General features: G+C 61.6%; 9 protein-coding genes across 9 annotated transcripts; 4 read left to right on the forward strand and 5 right to left on the reverse strand.

Annotated features, from left to right (window-relative positions):
- Positions 1 to 1160: 1160 nt before the first annotated feature.
- On the forward strand, positions 1161 to 2599 carry HOG1 (MAPK protein hog1; the record flags this gene model as incomplete). Its single annotated transcript, XM_028618733.1, has 6 exons — positions 1161 to 1264; positions 1402 to 1531; positions 1590 to 1938; positions 1983 to 2054; positions 2110 to 2189; positions 2234 to 2599. The coding sequence occupies 6 exons, from the start codon at positions 1161 to 1163 to the stop codon at positions 2597 to 2599; spliced, it is 1101 nt and encodes a 366-aa protein (XP_028473100.1).
- A 560-nt stretch (positions 2600 to 3159) lies between these two features.
- EHS24_003028 (uncharacterized protein) lies at positions 3160 to 3816 on the forward strand (the record flags this gene model as incomplete). Its single annotated transcript, XM_028618734.1, has 3 exons — positions 3160 to 3419; positions 3710 to 3758; positions 3805 to 3816. The coding sequence occupies 3 exons, from the start codon at positions 3160 to 3162 to the stop codon at positions 3814 to 3816; spliced, it is 321 nt and encodes a 106-aa protein (XP_028473101.1).
- Positions 3817 to 4124: 308 nt separating this feature from the next.
- On the reverse strand, positions 4125 to 5641 carry EHS24_003029 (uncharacterized protein; the record flags this gene model as incomplete). The annotated part of the gene is made up of 3 exons (XM_028618735.1): positions 4125 to 4209; positions 4264 to 5431; positions 5503 to 5641. 3 exons carry the CDS (start codon positions 5639 to 5641, stop codon positions 4125 to 4127), a joined length of 1392 nt encoding a protein of 463 aa, XP_028473102.1.
- An 813-nt stretch (positions 5642 to 6454) lies between these two features.
- EHS24_003030 (uncharacterized protein) lies at positions 6455 to 9739 on the forward strand (the record flags this gene model as incomplete). The annotated part of the gene is made up of 13 exons (XM_028618736.1): positions 6455 to 6534; positions 6609 to 6711; positions 6757 to 6994; positions 7076 to 7371; positions 7409 to 7792; positions 7837 to 7906; positions 7946 to 8099; positions 8141 to 8460; positions 8515 to 8681; positions 8730 to 8829; positions 8869 to 8979; positions 9017 to 9213; positions 9284 to 9739. 13 exons carry the CDS (start codon positions 6455 to 6457, stop codon positions 9737 to 9739), a joined length of 2676 nt encoding a protein of 891 aa, XP_028473103.1.
- Positions 9740 to 9946: 207 nt separating this feature from the next.
- MET14 (Adenylyl-sulfate kinase) lies at positions 9947 to 10976 on the reverse strand (the record flags this gene model as incomplete). The annotated part of the gene is made up of 4 exons (XM_028618737.1): positions 9947 to 10306; positions 10414 to 10545; positions 10793 to 10878; positions 10949 to 10976. 4 exons carry the CDS (start codon positions 10974 to 10976, stop codon positions 9947 to 9949), a joined length of 606 nt encoding a protein of 201 aa, XP_028473104.1.
- Positions 10977 to 11534: 558 nt separating this feature from the next.
- EHS24_003032 (uncharacterized protein) lies at positions 11535 to 13617 on the reverse strand (the record flags this gene model as incomplete). Its single annotated transcript, XM_028618738.1, has 3 exons — positions 11535 to 13243; positions 13299 to 13547; positions 13587 to 13617. 3 exons carry the CDS (start codon positions 13615 to 13617, stop codon positions 11535 to 11537), a joined length of 1989 nt encoding a protein of 662 aa, XP_028473105.1.
- Positions 13618 to 14715: 1098 nt separating this feature from the next.
- EHS24_003033 (uncharacterized protein) lies at positions 14716 to 15705 on the forward strand (the record flags this gene model as incomplete). The annotated part of the gene is made up of 4 exons (XM_028618739.1): positions 14716 to 14731; positions 14855 to 15271; positions 15366 to 15416; positions 15482 to 15705. 4 exons carry the CDS (start codon positions 14716 to 14718, stop codon positions 15703 to 15705), a joined length of 708 nt encoding a protein of 235 aa, XP_028473106.1.
- Positions 15706 to 16280: 575 nt separating this feature from the next.
- On the reverse strand, positions 16281 to 18480 carry EHS24_003034 (uncharacterized protein; the record flags this gene model as incomplete). The annotated part of the gene is made up of 4 exons (XM_028618740.1): positions 16281 to 17671; positions 17780 to 17842; positions 17918 to 18001; positions 18114 to 18480. 4 exons carry the CDS (start codon positions 18478 to 18480, stop codon positions 16281 to 16283), a joined length of 1905 nt encoding a protein of 634 aa, XP_028473107.1.
- A 1243-nt stretch (positions 18481 to 19723) lies between these two features.
- Positions 19724 to 21575, reverse strand: DHH1 (DExD/H-box ATP-dependent RNA helicase dhh1; the record flags this gene model as incomplete). The annotated part of the gene is made up of 4 exons (XM_028618741.1): positions 19724 to 20409; positions 20456 to 21365; positions 21434 to 21500; positions 21559 to 21575. The coding sequence occupies 4 exons, from the start codon at positions 21573 to 21575 to the stop codon at positions 19724 to 19726; spliced, it is 1680 nt and encodes a 559-aa protein (XP_028473108.1).
- Positions 21576 to 22189: the final 614 nt, after the last annotated feature.

Consider the following 22189-nt stretch of genomic DNA (forward strand, 5'->3'; position numbering starts at 1 on the left):
GCTCTGCCGGCCCATATGGTTCAGATTCGGGGACTTTCTCTTTTTTTTTTCCTGCACCACCGGGCCACTCCCCGCCGGACAAGCTGAGATGACCTGGGTGGCTTGTGTTGTCTACTTTTTGAGCGCTACGATATTCGAGCAATGCATGCAAGGCCACGGTGTGTGTGGGGGAGAGGGGGAGAGAGACAGAGAGAGGTCAGAACACCTTGGTAGCGTCCAGAGCCTGTGATAGCCTGTGGGGCTGCCCCACCCCCCAAGAGGCCAGAGGGAAAAGCAACGCCAAAATGCACCCAATTCTATCGGGGGACTGTTGAGTGAGAGCGAGCGAGTGTGTGCGCAGTCGCAAGTCCCCCGGGTCTCCGGTCCTGTCCTCTCTGGTCTCTCTCGGGTTTGATTCCCAGTAGCCCCATATCCCATCCCACCATCCCACCATCCCACCATCGTCCATCGTCCATCCTCATTAATCGTTACCTCTCTCTTCCTTCCATCCATCTGCACTGGCATCCATCCCTCAAAACACATCCCTCAACACAAGCCACACCACTCGTCACCCACACACCCCATCCAAGCGTTCCCCCCCCCGCCTTGGCCCCCCACCCCCCTCCTAGCCTCCCAACCACACCGACGCCGACGCCGCCAACGCCGCCGCCCACGTCTGCACTCCACACACACACACACATACCAGCTCCCACCCCTCTCCACCCTTTTCCTCTACCCCGTCACCCGCCAACGACCGTTGTCCCCTATAGCCATCCCCCCCGTCCCATCTATCCATCCGGACACTATCTCATTCTCCTCCACCCGCGTGCGAGTCGCTTCATTCCTTGCATCCCCGCTCTCCCACTCCTCTGGCTAGCCGCCCCCCCGCATCCTCGACAAGGTAAGGACTCGTTCTCTACGGCCCACCACGCCGCCTCGGTTTCTCAAAGACATTGCACCCCCCGGCTGACACGTCGTTTTCCCTTGCTATCTGAATTGAACAACCCACATTACCACCCATCCCGCCGCCCCACCCACCAACGCCGCGCCGCCGCCGCCACCCCGCCGCCATCGTTACCGGCTCGCGTTCCCTATTCTTGGTGCTTCTCTCTCTCTCTCTCTCCCTCTCCCTCTTGCCTCGCTCCACCCATCCATCGCCGTGTCCTTTTCAGCCCACAACCATGGCGGACTTTGTCAAGCTCTCAATCTTCGGAACCGTCTTTGAGGTGACGACGCGTTATGTCGACCTCCAGCCTGTGGGCATGGGCGCCTTTGGCCTTGTCTGGTACGTGTTTTTCTCAACGGGGAGTCCAAGGCTGTGGTCTTTCTTGCCTGCGCGCCCTCTCCCCGTCCGTCGCGGGCTCGGCCGCCGCCGTCCCCCCCATCGTGGTATTCACAGCTCACACGCTTCTCCCTCTGCAGTTCCGCAAAGGACCAGTTGTCTGGCACGTCGGTGGCGATCAAGAAGATTATGAAGCCCTTCTCGACCCCGGTTCTGAGCAAGAGGACGTACCGCGAGCTCAAGCTTCTCAAGCACCTTCGCCATGAAAACGTAGGCACCATCCGTCTGTCTATCTGTACTGAGCGCTGACCCACCGTCACACACACAGATCATCTCTCTCAGCGACATCTTCATCTCGCCTCTCGAGGACATTTACTTTGTCACCGAGCTCCTCGGTACCGACCTGCACCGTCTCTTGACGTCGCGGCCACTTGAGAAGCAGTTCATCCAGTACTTCCTGTACCAGATCCTCCGTGGCCTCAAGTATGTGCACTCGGCCGGCGTCGTCCACCGTGACCTCAAGCCGTCCAACATTCTCGTCAACGAGAACTGTGACCTCAAGATCTGTGACTTTGGCCTTGCGCGCATCCAGGACCCCCAGATGACCGGATACGTCTCGACGCGTTACTACCGTGCGCCCGAGATCATGTTGACTTGGCAAAAGTACGACGTTGCAGGTGAGTAACTAGGCAGCCATGGGACACAGCTCACACTTCCGCAGTGGACATTTGGAGTACGGGTTGTATCTTTGCCGAGATGCTCGAGGGCAAGCCGCTGTTCCCAGGGAAGGACCGTGAGTTGACCGCAGTGTTTGTCCATGTGACCTGTGTTGTTGACCTCCTTGCCAGACGTCAACCAGTTCTCGATCATCACCGAACTGCTTGGCACTCCCCCCGACGACGTCATCCAAACCATCGCTAGCGAGAACGTGAGTGTGCTCAAGTTTTAGCCACGCGTACTGACCCTTTGCAGACTCTCCGCTTCGTGCAGAGCTTGCCCAAGAGGGAGAAGGTGCCGTTTGCGACCAAGTTCCCGAGCGCGGACCCGCTTTCGCTCGACCTGCTTGAGAAGATGCTCGTCTTTGACCCGCGCACACGTATCTCCGCAACGGAGGGCCTGGCGCACGAGTACCTGGCGCCGTACCACGACCCCACCGACGAGCCCGTCGCTGCCGAGGTCTTTGACTGGTCGTTCAACGACGCGGACCTGCCCGTCGACACCTGGAAGGTCATGATGTACTCTGACATTCTCGACTTCCACAACCTCGGCGACATGACCCAACAGGACGCCGAGGGCCCCGTGACCGGCGAGCAGGCCGTCGCTGCTGCCGTGGCCTAAGCGCCCCGCGTTCCCCGATACGTCCCCCGATACCTGCCTCCCCGCCCGCCACTGTTGACCCGGCCATCCTTGTGCCATGAACTGCACCTTGTAGCAGCTTGGCACTGTGGCGTGGGTCGGGCTCTCTGTACCATCCCACCCCCCGTCCTTGTCTCCAACCCCCTTGGCCCAGTATGGCGGTGACGGCGGGTTTATTCCTTTTTTTTTCACCTTACATGCGGATATGCGGACTCGTCCCACCCCAAACCCCCCACCCTAGTAGTAGTAAAGAGGAGCATACGATCGTAAAGACCGAGTGATTGATGCAAGCAAAGCGTAGATATGCAGAACATGGACACTGGCAGCGTCCACCCCGTCGGGACACTGACCACAAACAGTGGGAAACGCTGGGAAACGTTGGCTGAATGGAGATCTCGCCGTTTTTGTCAGGCTCACCCCGTTCCAGCGGGAGCATTTCAGGCTCACCCCATCCTCTCATCTCCCATCTTTCTCGTCCAAGTCCCGACTTTGTCCACAAAACCACCAACGACCCACCACCCCCACCACCCACCGCGACGACCATGTTCCCCAACGTCCTGCGCTTCATCGCAGGCCCGTCGCGCATGTGCTCGACGCACGCGCGCGCCCTCGTGCGCCCCTCCGCCGGCGTGGCGCGCACCGCTGCCGCCGCGCCCAGCGCCGCCCTGTCGTTTGCCGCTGCCCCGCGCGGCGCGGCCGTCGGCGCCTCGTCCCAGGCCCTCCGCATGCTGGGCCAGGTGCGCGGCATGAAGGTCCGTTCGAGCGTCAAGAAGTTTTGTGATGGCTGTTCGGTCGTTAGGCGGTGAGTCGTGGTCGTGGTTCGGGTTCTGGAGAGCGGAGGAGAGACGGGAAGGCGGAGAGACGGGTGGATGGAGAGGAGGGCCGACGACGAGACCGTGAACGTGTGAACGGGACACAGAGACAGTGGGCGACCCAGAGGAACCCGTGCCCGAGCGCCCAGAGTGTGATGGGTGCTGGCGATTGCGGACGAGAACAGAGGGGAAGACAGGCGGCAGGCAGGCAGGCGGAGGAGGAAACCGAAATGTCCGGCGTCCCACCGTCAACTCAACATTGTGCTGACGCTTTCCACAGCAAGGGAAGGATCTATATCGTCTGCTCCAAGGACCCCAAGCACAAGCAGGTGAGCTACAAGTTGTCTCTTGATGGCGGCTAGCTAACGATCTCAGCGCCAGGGTTAGAGTCCATGACACCAGACGGAAGGGATACATGGCTTAGACGTAGATGCACACTTTTCTCGGCTCTCTTTGTGTTTTCCGGCGTCGCGAGGTTCTACGGTACGACAACGGCTGTGGGCCCGTGTAAGCAGGTCCCTACCAGCTACACTGTTGTGCGACCTTGCTGTGCCACAGAGCACCGGGCTTCAACGGCCTTGTGTTGATACCCAAGCCTCTGGTTTACCTCCCTCTCACCTTTGCTGAGTGAAGATTGCATGCTGCTCTGCCTATCCCTTTTATTGTCTCCTCTATGTTCCTCTCAACATCCCTTCTCAACGCATCTCAATACCCATGTCCTGGATGACGCGCTTCTGGACCTGGTCCTGCAGGACGTTGACCTCTTCGTTGGTGAGGTTGCTGTTTTGTGTCAGTGCGAGTTTCCAGCTTTGGCATCGGCCAACTTCAACTCACCGGTCCATGCTGCGGTAGTTGAGGCGGTAGCAGAGCGAGCGGCGGCCCGACTTGGGGTGGGTAAAATCGTCGATGAGGGACACGTTCTCGACGAGGTCGCCAGCGACGTCGCGCACAATCTCACAGTAGTCGTTCTCGTGCCAGGGCAGAATCTCCGCCGCCGAGGCCTGCTTGACCGAGTCGGGCAGCCAGAAGCTCATGTCCTTGTAGCAAGGCGGGTAGCGCGAGTACGGCTTGAACGTGGTGATGTCGCCGGTGGCGAACTGGTCCAGGAAGCGCGGGTCGGTGGACCAGAACAGCCGGATGTCGGGGATGCCAAAGAGGACCATGGCGATGCGCTCGAGACCCAGACCAAACGCCCAGCCACTCTTGTGGCCGACGCCGCCGCGCTCGAGCGTCTTCTGGATGACGACACCGCAGCCGAGGATCTCGAGCCACTCGCCGTTGTACCACACCTCGACCTCGAACGACGGGGTCGTCCACGGGAAATACGCGTCGATCCAGCGCACCTTGAGCGGCTCGCCGGACCGGGCGGCCGCGTCGCCAAAGAGCTTGAAGATCATGCCGTTGAGCGAGTGCTTGAGGTTCTTGGCCATCTCAGTCGCGATGACGGGGTCATGGCAGTCCTGCAGCGGGTTCTCGGGGCCGATGGTGGACGTGTCCTCGATGACAATCGGGATCTGCGACAGCTCCTTCTCCAGCCGCTTGTTCTCCTCAATGAGCCCCGGAAGCTGGTCCTGCGTCCAGTGGCGCATGCCCTCCATCTGGTGGAAGACGGGGTAGTGCGACGAGTCAATCTCGTCGCGGCGGTACACGTCTGCAGCGATGAGGAACGCGTCCGCGCCCGTCTTGTACGCCTCGACCTCGTGCGCCGACGTGTGTGTGCGCAGCATGTGCGTGCCGTTCACATAGTACGTGTCCGTCTTGGAGCGGCCCGGGTGGTCGGGCGGGAACCCCAGCTCGTCAAAGTTCTGGTGCACCGTCACCACTGGCGAGTCGGGGCGGACGGCCGTGTAGCCCGCAAAGTGGCCCTCGATGATCTCGCGCAGAGTCGACAGCGGGTGGCCCTGCGTCAAGTGCAGGTTCCGCCCCAGCTTCTCCTGGATCGCAGCGGGCGTGTTGCTCCACTCGTCGCGCGGGTACGTCTTGCCCAAGATGGTCACCTCGGCTGTGAATCGTGAGCACGAGCTACAAGTCTGCCCAACAGGGGTCGCACGATAGCTCGACGTTTTGACTCACGCTTGGTGGACTGGAACCGCCTTGCGAGGGGAACCGCCTGCGCACGGAAAACCGGCGTCGTCATGCGGGGGACGGCACGAGTGGCCCACACCGCGCGGCTGGAGCCCGCCACGGCCCGGGGGAGCTGAGTGAGGAGCATGGGAGGGGTGGTGGTGGGTTTGTTGTTGAAATCAAGTTGGGATCGACAAAGACGCGGAATTCATCGTCGGACATCCGACATTGGTGGAGGATCACGTGCCTGGCGGCGATGTGTGGCAGATGTCCGAGACGTTGTCCGTCGTCTTCACGTGTCGCCAGGTAAGACGGTCAGAGATCAGAGAACGCACATATGAGGTCATGTGGGTGAAGAAGATACCGTAGCGTTGTATGATACGGAGGGCTCGCTGTCGTAAAGCCTCGGGTCCCCAGTGGAGGCTTGAGAAGAGGGTTCCGCCAGCACTCTTGACAGCTACCAAAAGCTGCTGGACGAGTTGGCCGCGACACTTGCGAGTGCATGTTGCACCACACAGTTATGCTGGGGTCAAGCTGCACAGGCCCAGTCGCCTCACACAGAAGCAGGATCTTGCCCCATCGACGTGGCTTGGTCTGGCGGGGTGGCGGCGGTCGTGGCAGTGAGCACTTTGAGAGCGAAGGGCGGTTCCTGGTCGTCTGCTATCGTTGAGAGCTTCCGCCTGTATGTATACACATGCATGGGGGGTGTAAGGTAAGGACCACAAGACGCTCTTGTAAGAACTCATAGAGTCAATGGACACGAGTGTCCCGTCTTGACAGGCCTGTGACGGCTGTGAACTGCGCAAACATTTGTGTGTGGAGGTTGCCAGAACGGGCGCGGATCAGCGGAGCGGCGATGGATGGGATGGGTGACGAAATGACATGAATGGAATCCAATTTCAGAGTTCAAGAGTCCATCAAGACACGTCCACAACATCCTCCATCCCGCTCCCCCTTTACAATGTCCACCGAGCACCTGCTTGGAGACATCAGTGTCATCCTCGACGCCCTCATAGGCACAGAGAACGCTCCCCGACATGCGTAAGTGTCTCAGTCGCACCCACGCGACGACACAAGCACGCACCAACAAATGACCACACGCTGACCACCTCCAGTGCCGAGGCGCGACTCTCCGAGCTCACGGTGCGCGTCCCCGCTGAGCTCCTCCTCCTCTTTGCACAAGTCGGTGCACAAGGTGTAGGCGGCTTTCAGGTCGATGTGAGCTTCCTATTCCCCTCCGCGCGGGCATGAGCTCACAAACAGCAACGACTCCTCTCGCTCATCCTCCTTCGACGCATCGCATTCCGGGAACACCCGGGCATCGCGCTCGACCCAGCTGCCCCGTCGCCGACAGCCCCGTTCGATGTCATCCCAGAGAACACACGAGAGCGTATTGAACGTGTGCTGGATGCGGGTCTCGAAGACGAGATGGACACCCGCCTCCGAAAGGGGCTTGGCGTGTGTGTTGGCGAGTGGGTCAATGCGAGCGAGCGCAGGCAACGTGAGTCGGGTGGCGGGCATGTGAACGACCTCGCGCACCTGCGAGCTGTCCTATCATGGGTAGCGCACAGCTAACGTCCAGGTCCCTCCGTGTCGCTCCCCGACGTTCTCCTCAAGCTCGCTGCTTCGCCCCGCCCATTCCATCGCTTCACCCCCTTCCAGATCCTCGACGCCGCACCTTCTCTCTTGAGTGACAAGCACTCGGGACAGCCCGTGGGTGCGCGCAAGGCCGCCGAGCTGCTTCTGGGCGGCATCAACGACCCAAGTGTCGACGTCCGCATCGAGGCGCTCAAGGCGACCCGTGGTGTGCTGCACGACGGCATGACGGCCGACGACCGCGCAGCGTTCGGCTCGGGTCTGGTCGGCGCGGCCTTTGAGGTGGGTAGTTGACATGTACTCTTCGCTCACCCACCAGGTTATTCCAGTGTTACCTCTTGATGTCCTGGAGCACGCTCTCGAGCCAATGATCGACATTGCATCGTCCTTCCCCGACCTCTTCCGTCCCTCCCTCCATGCCGTCGTCCCTTATCTACTCAGCTGTATCGCCCCACCCGCAACACTCGAGGGCCACACGTTCACCCGCTACGCTCACCGCGAAATGGAGTGGAACAGCTGGTGCGATATGGGCAACATGGCCTTTGAGGTACTGTTCTCGCTCGTCATTGCCGACCCAAGTGACGTCGTGCGCTGGGAGGGCGGGTACTTTGTGAGCGACGTTGTGGGGTCGCTCATCGGCCGTCAAGTGGCTTCCTTTGCGCTGGAGGACGACCACTGCCAGGAATGGCTCGAGGAGACAGATGTGAGTTTGTCCTTCCTGCCAAGTCGTTAAACTGACATCATCAGCTCGAGGAGGAAGACGATTCGTACCCGGCATACGCCGAGGAGATGCTTGGCCGCCTGTCACAGATCCTCAGTGGGTATAGGCCTGCACTACTTTATTCTGACCCAACAGAGGATCACTATGTGATCCATGCCGTGGGCGGAGTGGCCACCGCGCTCATGAAGCGCCCAGAATGGAGGGCAAAGTACTGCAGCTTGACAGCGCTGGCCTGCGTCTCGGTAGGCTGCTACCAGGTGATGAAGCCCGAGGCAAGAGGACTGCTCGAGTGAGTACTGGACCACCGCGGACACTTCGTTGACTTTTCAGACTCATTTCGCCCGCGGCGGTCGATGCCCACCCCCGAGTGCGGTACGGCTTCCTCTACTGCATCAGCCGCATGTCCTCCAACCTCGAGGGCGTGATCCAGACCGAGTACGCCGACGCGGTACTCAACATTGCCCTTCAGCTGCTGGGCGATGATGCTGCCCGAGTGCGTGAAGCTGCGGCTGCAGCCATCGTGCACTTCTTCGAGTACCCAGATACCCCATTGTTCGAGGACAAGCTCAAGGCCATCCTCACCGCCCTTGTCACTGCCTTCCTCCAGCGCGGACCGCTGTATATCCAGGAGCAGGTGCTTTCTGCCATCTGTAAGTCGGCTTCACGATTCCTTCGACCGCAGTCGACACTGCTAACACGCACAGCCACGATCGCGACGCACTCGCACGAGGTATTCCTCCCCTATTACCGAGACATTATGGACATCAACCTCAAGATCCTGACGGCGACGAACACGACAGAGAAGGAGCAAAAAGTGGTGGGACGTAGCATGCGGTGTGCAAGCTTGATAGGACAGGCGGTGGGCAAGGAGGTGAGTAGCTGCCGACAGCATCATTCGCGATAGCAACTAACCACGCAGACCTTCTTCAAAGACGCTATCCCCCTCAGCCAGGCGCTGTTGGTTATCCAGAACCAAATAACAACGCCCGAGGACGTTCGCAAGGGGTACCTTGCAGATGGTGCGTTGCATGTCCCCTGTCTATTGTAGCTGACATCAGCGTGGATCGTCATTGCCGAGGTCCTGGGTCGTGACTTTGCCCCCTTCCTCCAGTTTGTTGTCCCACCTGTGATCAAGGCGGCAAGCTACACCCCGACGCAGACGCCTACCAGTGAGTTGGCAGGGAACGCAATTAACTGACGCTGCAGATATTCTGGAAGACGAGCCCGAGGAGAATGGCTACGACCAAGCGACGTCTGCCGAGGCGCAGGAGAAGGAGGAGGCCTTTGGCCAGCTCACAGTCTACGTCCACGAGATGCGTGCTGCCTACGCACCATACCTCGCCGACACTATGCGCGTGGCCCTTGACGCGATCCAGTACCAGTGGTCTGACGGCGTGCGCGAGGTGAGTTGCAGCTAGACGGCGGTTTGTTAACTCTCAGTCGGCCTGCTACCTCATCCCGGGCCTGTTACAGGCTGCCAAGGACGCCAAGATCTGGATTGCCGACGCATCCAACCTCGAGAGCATGTTCCGCACACTAATCAACGCGATCCCACACGAGCTCGAGGCGTCCGGCGTTGGCCAGCTGTACCAGTCCATCGGCGACTCGCTGCGCGTCCTCGAGACCCCGCTCCCAGACACCAACACCACCCACCTCGCCAAGGCAACTCTCCAATGGCTCGAGGGCGTGCTTGAGCGCCGTCGCCAGCGCGCGGCCGAGGCGGCTCGTCCCGAGCGCGCCGACTTTTGGCTGTGGGCCGACGAGGAACAGTACGAGGAGGCAGCAGAGGACGAGGCCATGAACTGCATGGACAAGACGTTTGGCCGGATTGTCCGGCAAGACCAGCACGCTCTGGCGTCCATGAGCCAGATTGTCGAGATGGCCGGGCGCGTCAAGGCCGCGGCGTGTGCGTGGGGCGAGGAAGAGTGAAGATGGATGGGGCCGTCGCGGGAAAGGGAGGTCAATCAAGTACACCAAGGAAGCGGCATCGCTGTAGTCACCGAGCCCGACTGCTAGCACTGTACCATATGCATATGCTCTATCTCTAACCCCACTTTACGACGCAAGGTTGAGCGTTTTTGTTGCGTTTTTGTTTTAAAAGTGTCCTACTCCCAACACCCAAGAAACCCGCGCAGCTTAGGCCTTGATGATCTCGTTGTCAATGAGGTACTGGGTGACAATGGCAACGGCGCCCTCGACGTCGACCTCGTCGGTCTTGATGTGGATCTCGGGCTTGACGGGGGCCTCGTAAGGGGCCGAGATGCCGGTGAACTCCTTGATCTCGCCGGCGCGGGCCTTCTTGTACAGGCCCTTGGGGTCGCGCGACTCGACGACGGCGAGGGGCGCGTCAACAAAGACCTCGATGAAGGGGAGGCCGGCCTTGTTGTGCAGGTCGCGCGCGAGGTCACGGTCCGAGATGTAGGGCGAGATGAAGGCGGTGAGGGCGAGCGAGCACGACGAGGCGAAGAGGAGCGAGACCTCACCGATGCGGCGGATCTGGGGTGGGAGGTTAGCTAAGCTCGACGGGAGAAGGCAGCTAGATCCAGCTACACTCCCACCAGAGGGGGCAAATAATACAGCTGGCCTGTCGCTCTGCTACTCACGTTCTCGACACGCGAGTTGGGGTCGAAGCCGAGGTCCTTGTTCAGGCCAAAGCGGATGTTATCACCGTCGAGGCGGAACGAGTGGAGGCCCTTGTGGAGGAGGTGCTGCTCGAGGGCAGTGGCAATGGTCGACTGGGGTGTGTCAGCAGTGCCACAGTCTGTTGTTTAGGAAGGGAAGAGCAAGTCCAGTGGCTGCTTTGCTTGGCAGTGGCAGTGGCTGTAGACGTTCTGTTGGTGGCTGACGTCGCCATACAGGCCAGGCATGGTGCCACCCAGCACATGGCAATTGACGGCCGCCCATGGACAAACGACCACACCGCAGCTCGGCCTCGACCAGCAGAACCTCTTCACTCCTCCCTCCCCCGACACCGGTGCTCACCTTGCCCGAAGCCGAGAGACCGGTGAACCAGACAGTAGCGCCCTTCTGGCCGATGAATTCGGAACGCTCCTCGAGGGTGACCGCGCCTGGATAAAGTCAGCCGACGAAGCGTCCGAGCCGAGGCCAGCTGGGCAACAAAAGGCGGGAAAGACTCACCAGGGTGGAAGGTGATGTTGGTAGCCATGGTTGATGAGAGAAAGAGAGAGCAGGTGCGAGGTTGTTGGGGTAAATGCAATGGGAGAGTGGGGTAAAGAGGCCTAGATGCGCGCGGGAAAAGTTCAATCACGGAGCAGGCGACTGGTTCTCTCTCTTTTGATCTTTGGTCGTCATCACGCCACTGCGTTTTGGCAAACAATTCCCAAAATCGGACGGGGGTGGAGACCCCACACGGCCCGCACGCCGAGAGCGACGGCGACTGCTTTCCTCCGGCAAACCACATGCACCATACACGTATACACACTCACTTCCCGTCGCTACTCTCGGCATGCATCTCCCTCTCGTCATGGCACGCTCCCGAATAATGCCCTCATTGAGGAGGTGTGCTCGCGTGATTAACCTATTCATTCCCAACTGCAGCTCGGTTCAGTCACGGATCAATCACGTTCACACGCGGGTTCATTCCAGGTTGCTTTTCATTCCAGCTTTCAGTTGCCCAGCACAGCCAGACACAAGCGCCATATCGATATCACAGAAAACACCGGTCCTATCTCCTAATCGCACGCAACTGTCTCTCTCATCCTGTTTACACCTTGTATCCGATCCCGCCGCCAGTCTCGTTGCCACTCGCGTACGTCTTGTGTCCGCCGTTCCAAGGACGCGGCGCGGGGAACATGCCCTTCATCGCAAACGTCCAGTTACCGACGTTGGCAGGGGGTTCGGGCGTGCCGGACCGGTCGTGGTCGTCGGCATCCATCGAGTGGCCGCCGTTGAGGGTGCCAGGCGACACCATCGAGGTGGGACGGGACTTGGCCGCGGGCGAGAGACCCGGAGGAGGAGGCGGGGGAGCGAACGACTGGGGACGCGACGTGGGCGGGGTGCGGCTTGCGCTGATGGGAGGCGGGGGCGGGGTCATGCGCGATGGCGGGGGGTTGCTTCCCGACCTCGAGCGGCCCAGCATCGCGAGTGTGGCGGGGCTCATTCCAGGAGGAGGAGGAGGGGGTCCGTCATCGTCGTCCGACGGGATGGGTGGAGGGGGGTTGCTAGGCGCACGGGCACGTCCAGCAGCCTGCATGGCACGAGCAGCAGGGCTCATTCCCGAGGGAAGAGGTGGGGGAGCGTCGCCGTTGTCTCCTTCGTCCGCATTGGTGACCGTCCACTTGGGAGTCTGACGAGGAGGCGCCGGGGGAGGAGCAGGGGGTGCGCTTGGCGCTGTCGGAGGCAAAGCGCGTCTAGGAGCAGGCGCATGAGCCGCAGGAGGGGCTGGTGGAGCAGGAGGGGGAGGGGGAGGTGGCGGCGGGGGAGCGGCCGGCGACGCGTGCGTTGGCCTGCGAGGAATGACCGGCGCTGGTGGTTCAGGCGTCGACGGTGAAGCCGGGACGGAGCGCACAGGAGTCGCCGGCACGGCTCGCTGGGGAAGCGACGGTGGGCCAGTCGGACGAGGAGGAGGGGGAGGAGCACGCGGAGGGGCCGCACTGTGCGATGGGGGTGGTGGCACGCTACGGCTTGGAGATGAAGCGTTGCCGTACGCCGGGGGAGGAGTCGGCACACTGCGGCCTGGCAGAGCCGGCGGCGCACGGCCAGGAAGAGCGGGAGGTGCGCGGCCGGGCAAAGCGGGTGGCGCGCGACCTGGCAGAGCTGGCGGCAGACGACTAGGTGCAGGTGGTGCTGGGGGAGGAGGTGGTGGGGGAGCACCAGTCGGGCGAGCGGGAATAGCAGGCGTCGGGCGAGCAGGGGGCGCGGGGGGCGTGGGCACGGCACGAGCTGGGGGGCTCGGCGCCGATGGGACGGGGCGCGGCGGCGGCGGAGGGACCGCACGACCAGGCGGCGCCGGCGTTGGGCGAGGAGGTGCTGGGGGAGCACGAGGGGGCGCTGGGGGTGCGGCGGGAGGAGGACGAGGAGGTGCAGGAGGAGCACGAACAGGTGCAGCAGAGGGTGGGGGAGGTGGAGGAGGTGCGGGGGGTGCGGGGGGCACACGGCCAGGCGGCGTCGGCACATTGCGAGTGGGAACGCTTGGCGGGGCAGGCGGCATACGACCAGGCGGCGCGGGAACTGCGCGCGCCGGCGCACTTGGTGCAGGCGGAGGAGGGGGAGGAGCTGGAGGAGCCGGGGGTACACGTCCGGGAGGGGCAGGGACTGTGCGGCTCGGCGCCGAAGGGGGTGCAGGAGGCGGCGCAGGCGGGCGAGGAGGAGCACGGTTCGGCGCACTCGGTGCAGGAGGAGCAGGTGGAGCAACTGTAGGCTTCTTGAGTCCCGGGATGGGCGGCGGCTTGGCCAGGTTGGCCGCAGGTGCGTCTGCACAGATTGTCAGCAGTAGTCCGAGTCCGAGAAGTCATTGGGGGTGACGTACGTCCTGGTCCACCCGTCTTCCTCAGTGTTGGCATCCCTCCAGCAAACATTCCCGCAAGTTGCTGAGCAGGTCCGTCAGAGCCCGACATGGGGGTCGAAGCAGTGTGTCCAGCGGCACGACCACCACCGCCCCCACCACCACCACCACCTCCTCCTCCCCCACCTCCTCCCCCGCTGCTTCCACCAGCACTACCGGCGACGGTCGGGCCCGAGCGGTCGTTGGTCTGGGTCTTCTTAAGGCCCTTTCCCGCTGTATTGTAAGCTGATGCCCCAGGTAATCCCAGCTTACCTTGGATTTGTTGCATAAGAGCCGCGTTCATGATGAATGTTCACTCGTGTGGGTCGGTGCGCCGAGGCAACAGTGATCGAGTGAAGCGGCACTGGGTCCGCTGTAATCCGCTTGTCGGTAACCTGCTGCTCGAGTTGAAGCAGGGGCTAGAGATGGTCCAATAGCGATATATGAGTGAGATGGAGAGAGAAAGGACGATTGCGCGTTCTCTGTGTGACGGTGTGGTGTTTGGAAGGAGATCGAGAGTGAGAAGAGAGAGTTGTCTTGGCCGGTGATGCGCAGCTGTCAGTCATCGCCGTCATCGCCTCGCAGGCCGCTCACGCACGCACCCATATTCGGGGTTACGTAATATTGGACATGGCTCGTTTTAGGCGAATCCACGCTGCGGTCTTTTCTGCCCAATACAATCGTACTGAGCACATGCACAGCCTCAGAAGAGTTCCCAACAAACGACGAACAAGCGTTTATGGCAGCTTAATGTGTTGAGACGCTGCAAAACGGACTCCAGTGGGGCCTGTTGGCATGTTGAGCGTCGGTGTGGCGCCACAGCCTCTGACCGGAGGGTATTTGCTTACGGCTGGAGAGAGAGAAACAACGTCGTGTATGTATGGAGACGAGAAGCTGGCTCATGTCATAGCTACCTGCGCCGCCCTAGCACCTGCTGCCAACTATCCAACTGTACGACACAGAATCTATCGGACAAAGGGGTGGCGCGTTTATTGCCGTTGCATAAATGCTGGGCGGGGAGCAGCGAGGCTGAGAACACAAAGGGTGTTTCCCACCCGCCTCAATGGACCATAGGCGGAGCTCGTCCTGCACCTTCCCCCTCCTTCATGGCTAATGGTCCTATGGGTTACAGCACACGGACTCTTCTTCCAAGCAATCCCAGCCCCAAAACGCGCCTTGTCGAGAGCTCACACAAGTACCACCACCAAAGTGGCAGTGATCGACGCTCGCTTCCACCCAGGAACCCCCCAGCTCCCTACGTCACTCCCGTCCCAGAAATTGCTTCCGTCCTCACCGTGACGCTCGCCTCGCAATCGTCTACGCCGTGGTGTGGTATACGTTGTTGCTGTTGTCGTCGGCTCGTTTGCTGTTGCTGTTACCACTCACTATCCGCCCACCAGACATGAACTTTTCTCCTTGTACGTCCTCCCTCCCCGGGCTCTCCCTCTGCACTCTACATCCCCCAACCTCCCTCCACCCCCTCCCTCCCCTCTGTTCCCCAGTCGGCCTGCACCTCTTCGCTACTCACACTCATCGTCCAGACCAGCCACCGCCCGACGTTCCCCTCGAGGAGCCCCCAGCGGCCAAGAACACAAAGGGCAAGGGCCGGCCGTGGTTTGCGCGCGACGCGTCCCACCAGTCGGGCTACCAGGCCGGCGGCAGCGCCAGCGACCCGTCCGTGGCCGGCACGGCGTTCACCAACGACCCCGAGGCGGACGCGTACGGTTCCGGTTCCGGCGGCGGCGGCGGGTACGGCGGCAACGCGTACTCGTACTCGTCGTCGTCGGGCGGCGCGGGCCCATCAAATGGCGCGTACGCGTACGGCGGCGGCGGCGGCGGCAGCCAGGGCATCGAGGGCGGCAGCAGCGACGAGGGCCGCGTGAATGCCTGGGAGAGCAGGTTTGGGTGGCGCATCGACCTCATGGCCGCCGCAACGTATCTGGGTGGCCCTGTGACTGGTAAGTGGAACGGAGGGGAGGGAGGCGCGTCGGGTCTGGCGTTGGCGCTGGCGTCGGCATGGCGACTGTGTGCTTCCGTATTGACACTCCACAGCTCTCCTGTTCCTCATTCTCGAGACGCAGAACGACTACGTCCGCTTCCACGGTACGTGGTGTCTGCTAACCAGTCCTCTGCAGTCTCAGCTGACAGCTCGCGTTTCTGTTTTCCAGCATACCAGTCGGCGCTGCTCACCACGCCGCTCGTGACGTTTATCCTCCTGACCAACCTCCTCCTGCCCTTCCCCGCGTTCCTCAAGACGATCATCGTCCTGGGCGGCATCGGCGTCACGCTGTACGCGGCCTACCGCGCATACAAGGACGCACAGGAAGGGCTGGGCAGGTACTGGCTGCCGTACATTGGCGAGGTGGCCGAGCGCTGGGTCAACGACGAGTAAACGCGGACAAGGGCGTTTCTTGGGCGGGGGAGAGAGCAGAGAGAGGAGAAGGGGTGGGGCTTGTTGATAGACGAGGACGCAAGGCGCCTATTAGTGGTGCTTCAAGGATGTTATTGCCACAGTACCGTGTCCGCTGTTTCGTTGGGGTGGGTGGGTGGGTACGACATTGCAATTCATACTTGTTTTTTAAGCCTTGCTAAATCAAGGTGAGGGGGTATAGCCTAATAGTCGCTCGCGATGTACAGAAAGACGACAGTACAGACTCTCTTTTGGGGTGGGGATTCAAAAAAAACTCAAATGGCAGTGTCTCTCTCTCTCTCTCTCTCTTTATCTTTCTCTGAAAATGAACGTGAACCGTCTTTTTTTTGGTCTCTTCTTCTGTTTGACTTCTTCCTCTCTCTCTCTCATCTCTCTCTGTGTAGATCCCTTCGTCGTGGCCATTATTCGGTCCTTGTTCGGTCGAATCGCGTTACAGTGAAAATGCTGGGTGGCGGTGGAGAGGTGGGTGGCGGTGGTGGTGGTGGTGGATTTTGGCCGGTAGTGTCGGCGTGCAAGTGTGGGATGCTCTCTCAAACTTAACCGTCCATGTGGAACAGGGCCTCCTCGTCGTGGTCCTCGCGGCGCGCAGCGGCCGAGTTGAAGCCTGGCGGGGTGGCGACGTGGGCACCCGACCCGCTGAGACCCGAGGGAACGCGGGGCTGCATGTGCATGCGGCTGAGGGCCGCGGCGAGGCCACCGGGCAATGACTGACCCGGAGCGTGCTCGGAAAGGACACGGGCAGTGGGCGAGCTGGGGTCGGTGCCGCGGATGAGGAAGGGCGCGTCGACAGCGGGGGCCACCTGGCGGATCTGGACGCCGGGCGAGCCAGGCGTCGTGCGCTGCTGCGACAGGAGGGACTGGCGGAGTGCCGGCTGAGGCTGGGGCTGCGAAGGGGCGAACGAGAGCGGGTCCGAAGGGGTGGTGCCGGTCGGCGTGCTGACGCTCTCAGGAGGGGGAGTGACGGTCTCGCCATCGGCACCGGCACGGGCGTCTCCGCCGTCCTCCTTCCACAAGGCCTGCAAGAAGCCACCGGCAGGGATAGCGGCGTTGGCCGACTGGGCAAGACGCTCGGCACCGACATACTGGTGCGGGTTGATAAAGTTCTGTCGACCCGGCGAACCAACGTACGAGTCGTGGCTGTCGTTGCGGGACATGCGGCGGGCGCGCTCCTTGGGAGTGAGGAGTTCCGAGAGGCTAGAGGGCAAGAGGTCCTCGCCATGGTCATCGTGCTCGTCAAACACGTCGGTAATGAGACGGGCAGAGACGGAAGGGACGCCACGGCGAGCGCTGGTACCGCCAGGATGGAGGGGCTCGTCGGGAGTGTCGGAACGCGACCAGATGCTGCGCGCACCGCCGGCAAACGACGCCGAAAGCTGGCCGCTCGACTTGTCGACCGACGCGGACGTGTGCGAGAATGAGCTCGAGAACGTGCCCGATGTAGCGGGCGGGCGAAGCGGCGAGTGGGCTGCAACCAACGAGCTGCCCTTGAGCGACATGCCCGAGGTGGCACGGGCGTTGAACGACGACGAGAGGGGCGACGGACGCGACGGCGACGACGCAAAGCCAGCGGCGCCACTGAGGGGTCGCGAGTTCTGGTTGAACCCAGCCGATGGCGACCCTGCGACCACCGCCGCAGGAGGCCCGTACGGCTCGCGCAACGGCGACGAGGCAAAGCGGCTCGGCGATTGGATCGATCCCGACTGCAGCGACTGTGAGATGGCCGACTTGATAGGGACCGGGTGCGAGATGGGGGTAGGGATCGGCGATGCGCGGGCACCAAAGCTGGTTGCCGGGGACGTTCCGAGATCGTCACCCATCGAGCGGCCCAGCGAATCGCCATGGCGTTCGCGAGCCTCGCGCTGCTGGTCCTTCTTGTTCCGTCTGTCCATCGACATGGGCTCACCAGGGCGGACATGAGCGAGAGCACCTGCAGGCGGGCGTTAGCGAACGACGCCCCCATTGACCGAGCGAGACCCCATTCCAGAAACGCCGCAGCCTGGAATCGCACGCAATCTGCCAGCCGCCTTGCACTCACACTTGTGACCGAACTTGCAATCGCCCTTGAGGAACCACTGGCACACTTCACGCTTGCCACCGACTGCAAAGGGAGGAATGGTTAGCAGAGATCGCTTGGATGTGTGGCTTCTTTCTGTGTGTAGATCTCAACACTCACGGTCATGGGAGAATGGGCAGCTAGATCCAGCAGTGCATGCGCCGGCCTTGAAGAAGCGGCAAGGGACGTGGCTGAGCGCCGCGGCTGCGTGGAGTGTCAGATGCTTCTCTCGTCGGAGCAAGTGGACGGCGGCGACGACGGCGACGACGAGCACTGCTCGTCCCGTCGCCACCCATCCAAACGCGTGTACACTCACCTTTCTCCTTGGATCCCGAGAGCGCGCTGGCTGCCGCAGCGGCGCCACGGACTTCACGCTTCTCAAAGCCGCCCACTGTACGTTCCGGGCCGGCAGACCGGCCCTTGGGCAGCGATCCAACCTCGCTGCCGCGTGTGCGCCAGTTGGAGTCGCCTTCAGCGGCGCTGTGGCCGTTGGCGTCGATGCCGAGGCTGACACCGGTCACGCTGCGGCCAGCACGGCGAAACGACGAGCCGGACGGCGACGCGCCGCGCGGCGAGTCGGCGGCGCCGGCGATTGGAGTCGGGCGGGCGCGTGTCGCTGGGATGGGCTTTGCGTTCGCCGCATCGCTGGGCAGCGGCGAAGGCGAGGTGGCGGGGACACTCATTGCGGGGCCGCAGTTCCGATTGGACGCGTGTGTCTCGGGTGGATGGTGGGGTGGTGGTGCTGGTGGTGGTGCTGGTGGTGGTGCTGGTGCTGGTATCAGGAGGACAGTGTCCCCGGGGTTGTTCGTGCTTTACGACAACAGCGTGAATGAGCGATGGTGTGATGGTGGAACGCAAAGGACGCGGTATGCGTGGTGTCGCGCGCGGGGAGGTGACGAGGATGAAGGCTGGGGTACTTTGCTCGAGTCGCGGTGGACTGGAAAGGGGGGGACGGGATGGGGCGAGTGTGGACGATGACGCGTGGAAGTAAGGGGAAGATGGGAAGGGAAGGAAAAGGGGAAATGCACAAGGTGGATGGGGGTGGGAGGGAGGGATATTGCCTGTGTGTTGTGTACTGTGTTGTGTACTTGGTAGTAGGAGGAGACCGACGACGACGACGACGACAAGAGAGAAGCACGGGGGGACTGACTGGACCGACGAGGGCAATCAGTCCACTCGCTCACTCGCCCGTTGTGACTCGCGGAGTCCCGGGACACTGCGACCGCTCGCTGGTGGCGTCAATCCACCCCGGGGCTAGCGTGCTCGCACAACAATATGGGATTCACCCAAGGCCAGCGCGCAGATTCAGATCCGACTCACGGGTGGGTCAGTCACATTAGTAAAATTCATTAGCGGAACCTTTTCCCCTATTCTGGACCCCCTAATGGCCACTTACACGCCGCGCCTTTATCGCTCCAGACCCCCGATCAGACCTCACTTTTCATTTGCTGGCGGTGACCGTGCCATCCCCAGCCAGCCCCGTTTGCAGGGAACACGAACCTCCCCCCCACAGGCCAGGCGCTGATTGCTCAGGTAATCAGGTATACTCGCTGCCCACACGCCTTTGGCCCCTTTGCATTCAACCAACAAACGTCATGCATCACTCGAGTGGTTCCAGAGCAATCTACGCGTCTACTGTCGGTCTCCAAAAAAAAAACGAAAAAGAAAAAAAAAAAAGAAAAGTCGCCCCCCTATCTCTCAACATCCACCGCCACACGCACTCCTCGCGCCCTCGTGTCTCTTATGGTAACGGGCGAGTTGAATCGCGTCCGTCACTTGCGCAGAAAGCCTAGGCCCTTCAAGCGCGACTTCTGACTCCACTCTTTGACAGTCTTCGTCGTCGTCCACCTCTCTCTCTCTCTCGGTCTTCTTGTGGTGTTCTCTCGCAGTCTTGATAGTCTTCGAGATCTACTTCTCTCTCGGCGTCTAGGCCGCACGAGCAGCCGCAGTCGGCGCAGCAGGGGCGGTGCCCGTACCGCCGGGCTGCTGTTGACCCTGCTGGCGACCACCGCGGTTGCCGCCGCCGTTCGCACCTCCACGACGCTGCTGCTGGCCACCTTGGCCACCGACACCACCCTCACGACGAGGCTGGCCGCCGCGAGTGCGGTTGCTGCTGTTGGGGCGCGAGTTGTTCTGCGAACGGGCCTGGCCATCCTGCGGAGTGGCAGAGCCCGAGCCCTGCTGCTGCTGCTGCTGAGCGGCAAGGACGGCAGGTGGCGGGTGGGCGGCGGGCTGGGCAATGGGGGCATGCACAGGAGCGTTCGGGGCAGGCTGAGCCGGTGCGGGGGCTTGCTGCTGCTGCTGCTGCTGCTGAGGGGGGCGGGAAACGGGGGCGGAGCGGGCTGGGGGAGCGGGCTCCTCGATGGCCGCGGGGGCGACGTAGAGGACGGGGTCGATGACGGCGGGGATGGGCTGGATCTCAGTACCGAGCTCGGTCTCGATACGGTACAGGTTCTGGCGGTCCTCGTAGGTGAGGAGCGAAATGGCGAGACCCAGGTGGCCGAAACGGCCCGAACGACCAATGCGATGGAGATACGACTCGGCGGTGCGGGGGAAGTCAAAGTTGATGACCACGTTGACCGCCTGGATGTCGATACCACGGGTAAGGAGATCTAAACGGTCAGCTATGTTCCAGGCAAATACAGCTATACGACTTACCAGAGCACACAAGGTTACGGGTCATACCCTGGCGGAAGTCGTGGAAGACACGGTTACGGTGGGACTGGAGCATCTTGGCATGGGAGTAGAAACACGAGTAGCCAAGCTCGGTGATCTTCTTGGCGAGGAGCTCGACACGGTTGGTGGAGTTGCAGAAAATGATAGACTGGTTGATCTGGAGCTTGGAGAAGAGAGTGTTGAGACAGTGCACCTTTTGCCTCTCCTCGACATAGGCGTAGTATTGGGTCACACCCTTGAGAGTGAGCTCGTCCATGAGGTTGATCTCGTAGGGCTGGACCATGTTGCGGTTGCGGAAGTCCTTGACGTGGACAGGGAAGGTGGCGGAGAAGAGCATGACCTGCCTCTCCTGGGGGCAGAGGGCGAGCAGCTGCTCGACCACGGGGGTGAACTCCTCGGAAAGGAGCTTGTCGGCCTCGTCCATGACGAAGATGCCGGACCGGCTCAGGTCGGCGATGCGCTTGCCGCCGAGGTCGAGAATACGGCCGGGGGTACCGACGAGGATGTGGACGGGCTCCTGGAGACGGAGAATGTCGTCTCGCAATGTGGTGCCGCCAGTGGTGACCATGACCTGGAGACCGGGAATGTGCGCGCCAAGGGTCTTGCACACCTGTGATGTTTGGAGCGCGAGCTCACGAGTGGGGACGAGAATGACGGCCTGGATGTGGTTGATGCTGGGGTTGACGCGGTTGAGGGTGGGGATGACGAACGACCCAGTCTTGCCCGTTCCATTCTTGGCACGCGCAAGAATGTCACGGCCGGTTATGGCCATGGGGATTGCCTCCTCCTGAATAGGAGATGGCCTCTCAAAGCCAGCCTCCCAAATGCCCATGAGCAGCTCGCGGCTCAGGCCAAAGTCGTCAAAGGAAGACCCTTGGGTGGCAGTGACGTCCTGGGCGCGCGGTGAGCTCGGTCCTTTGTTGCGAGAAGCAGGCGCATCCTCTCTCGATCGAAACTTACCTCGGTCTGAGGACGCATGTCCTTTGGAGGACGAACGAGGCCGACACGGTAGTCGCCCTGTTGGGGCCTTGCATAGGGTTAGCACAAGGCAAATTGCGAGAGAGAGAGAGAGAAGGTGCACTCACGTTGATGTGGACGCCATGGTGATGGGAAGGAAGAAGGGGGGGAGTGGGGGGGTTGAGGTTACGGTGGGTGCGTGGGTTGTGTGACGTTGTATTCGAGTTTATGTTGGTTTGGAATTGCTGCGGTGTTGCGAGATGGCCCCGATACAGAGTACTGTTGTGGTGGGAGGCCCCTCTAGAGATGCAGAAATGGGGATGTTGGTGGTGAGGGGTGGGAGATGGGGGGGGTTGAGGAAGAGGTGGAGATTGAGGTGATGAGGAGGGAGAGGGAGGGAATGATGGTGGTTGGGTGACGGCGTTCTCGAGGCGGTTGGCGCAGGCCAGGTTGCACAAGCGCGGGCGCTCACGGGGGCACTGTGGCTCTCTCTCTCCAGTATTCTAATCCCGGTTTACCGCCTTTCGCTGTCGCCGCGTGTATGACGTGTATATCAGAATCCACATGGCCTCTCTTGTTATCACAAACACCGCGCTAGCCGCGCTTAGCAGTGCCACACATATAAACAAAGGGTGGAGCCTGATTTCTTTCCATCTTACGTAACGCGTCCGGGGTCAACAACACCAAGCCACCAACCCCCCCGCGCCGCGCGCCCCTGGGATCAGCCAGCGACACCAACACCACACACCCTCCTCTCAT

Source organism: Apiotrichum porosum (genome assembly GCF_003942205.1).
Source record: "Apiotrichum porosum strain DSM 27194 chromosome Unknown scaffold_14, whole genome shotgun sequence".
NCBI lineage: Eukaryota > Fungi > Basidiomycota > Tremellomycetes > Trichosporonales > Trichosporonaceae > Apiotrichum > Apiotrichum porosum.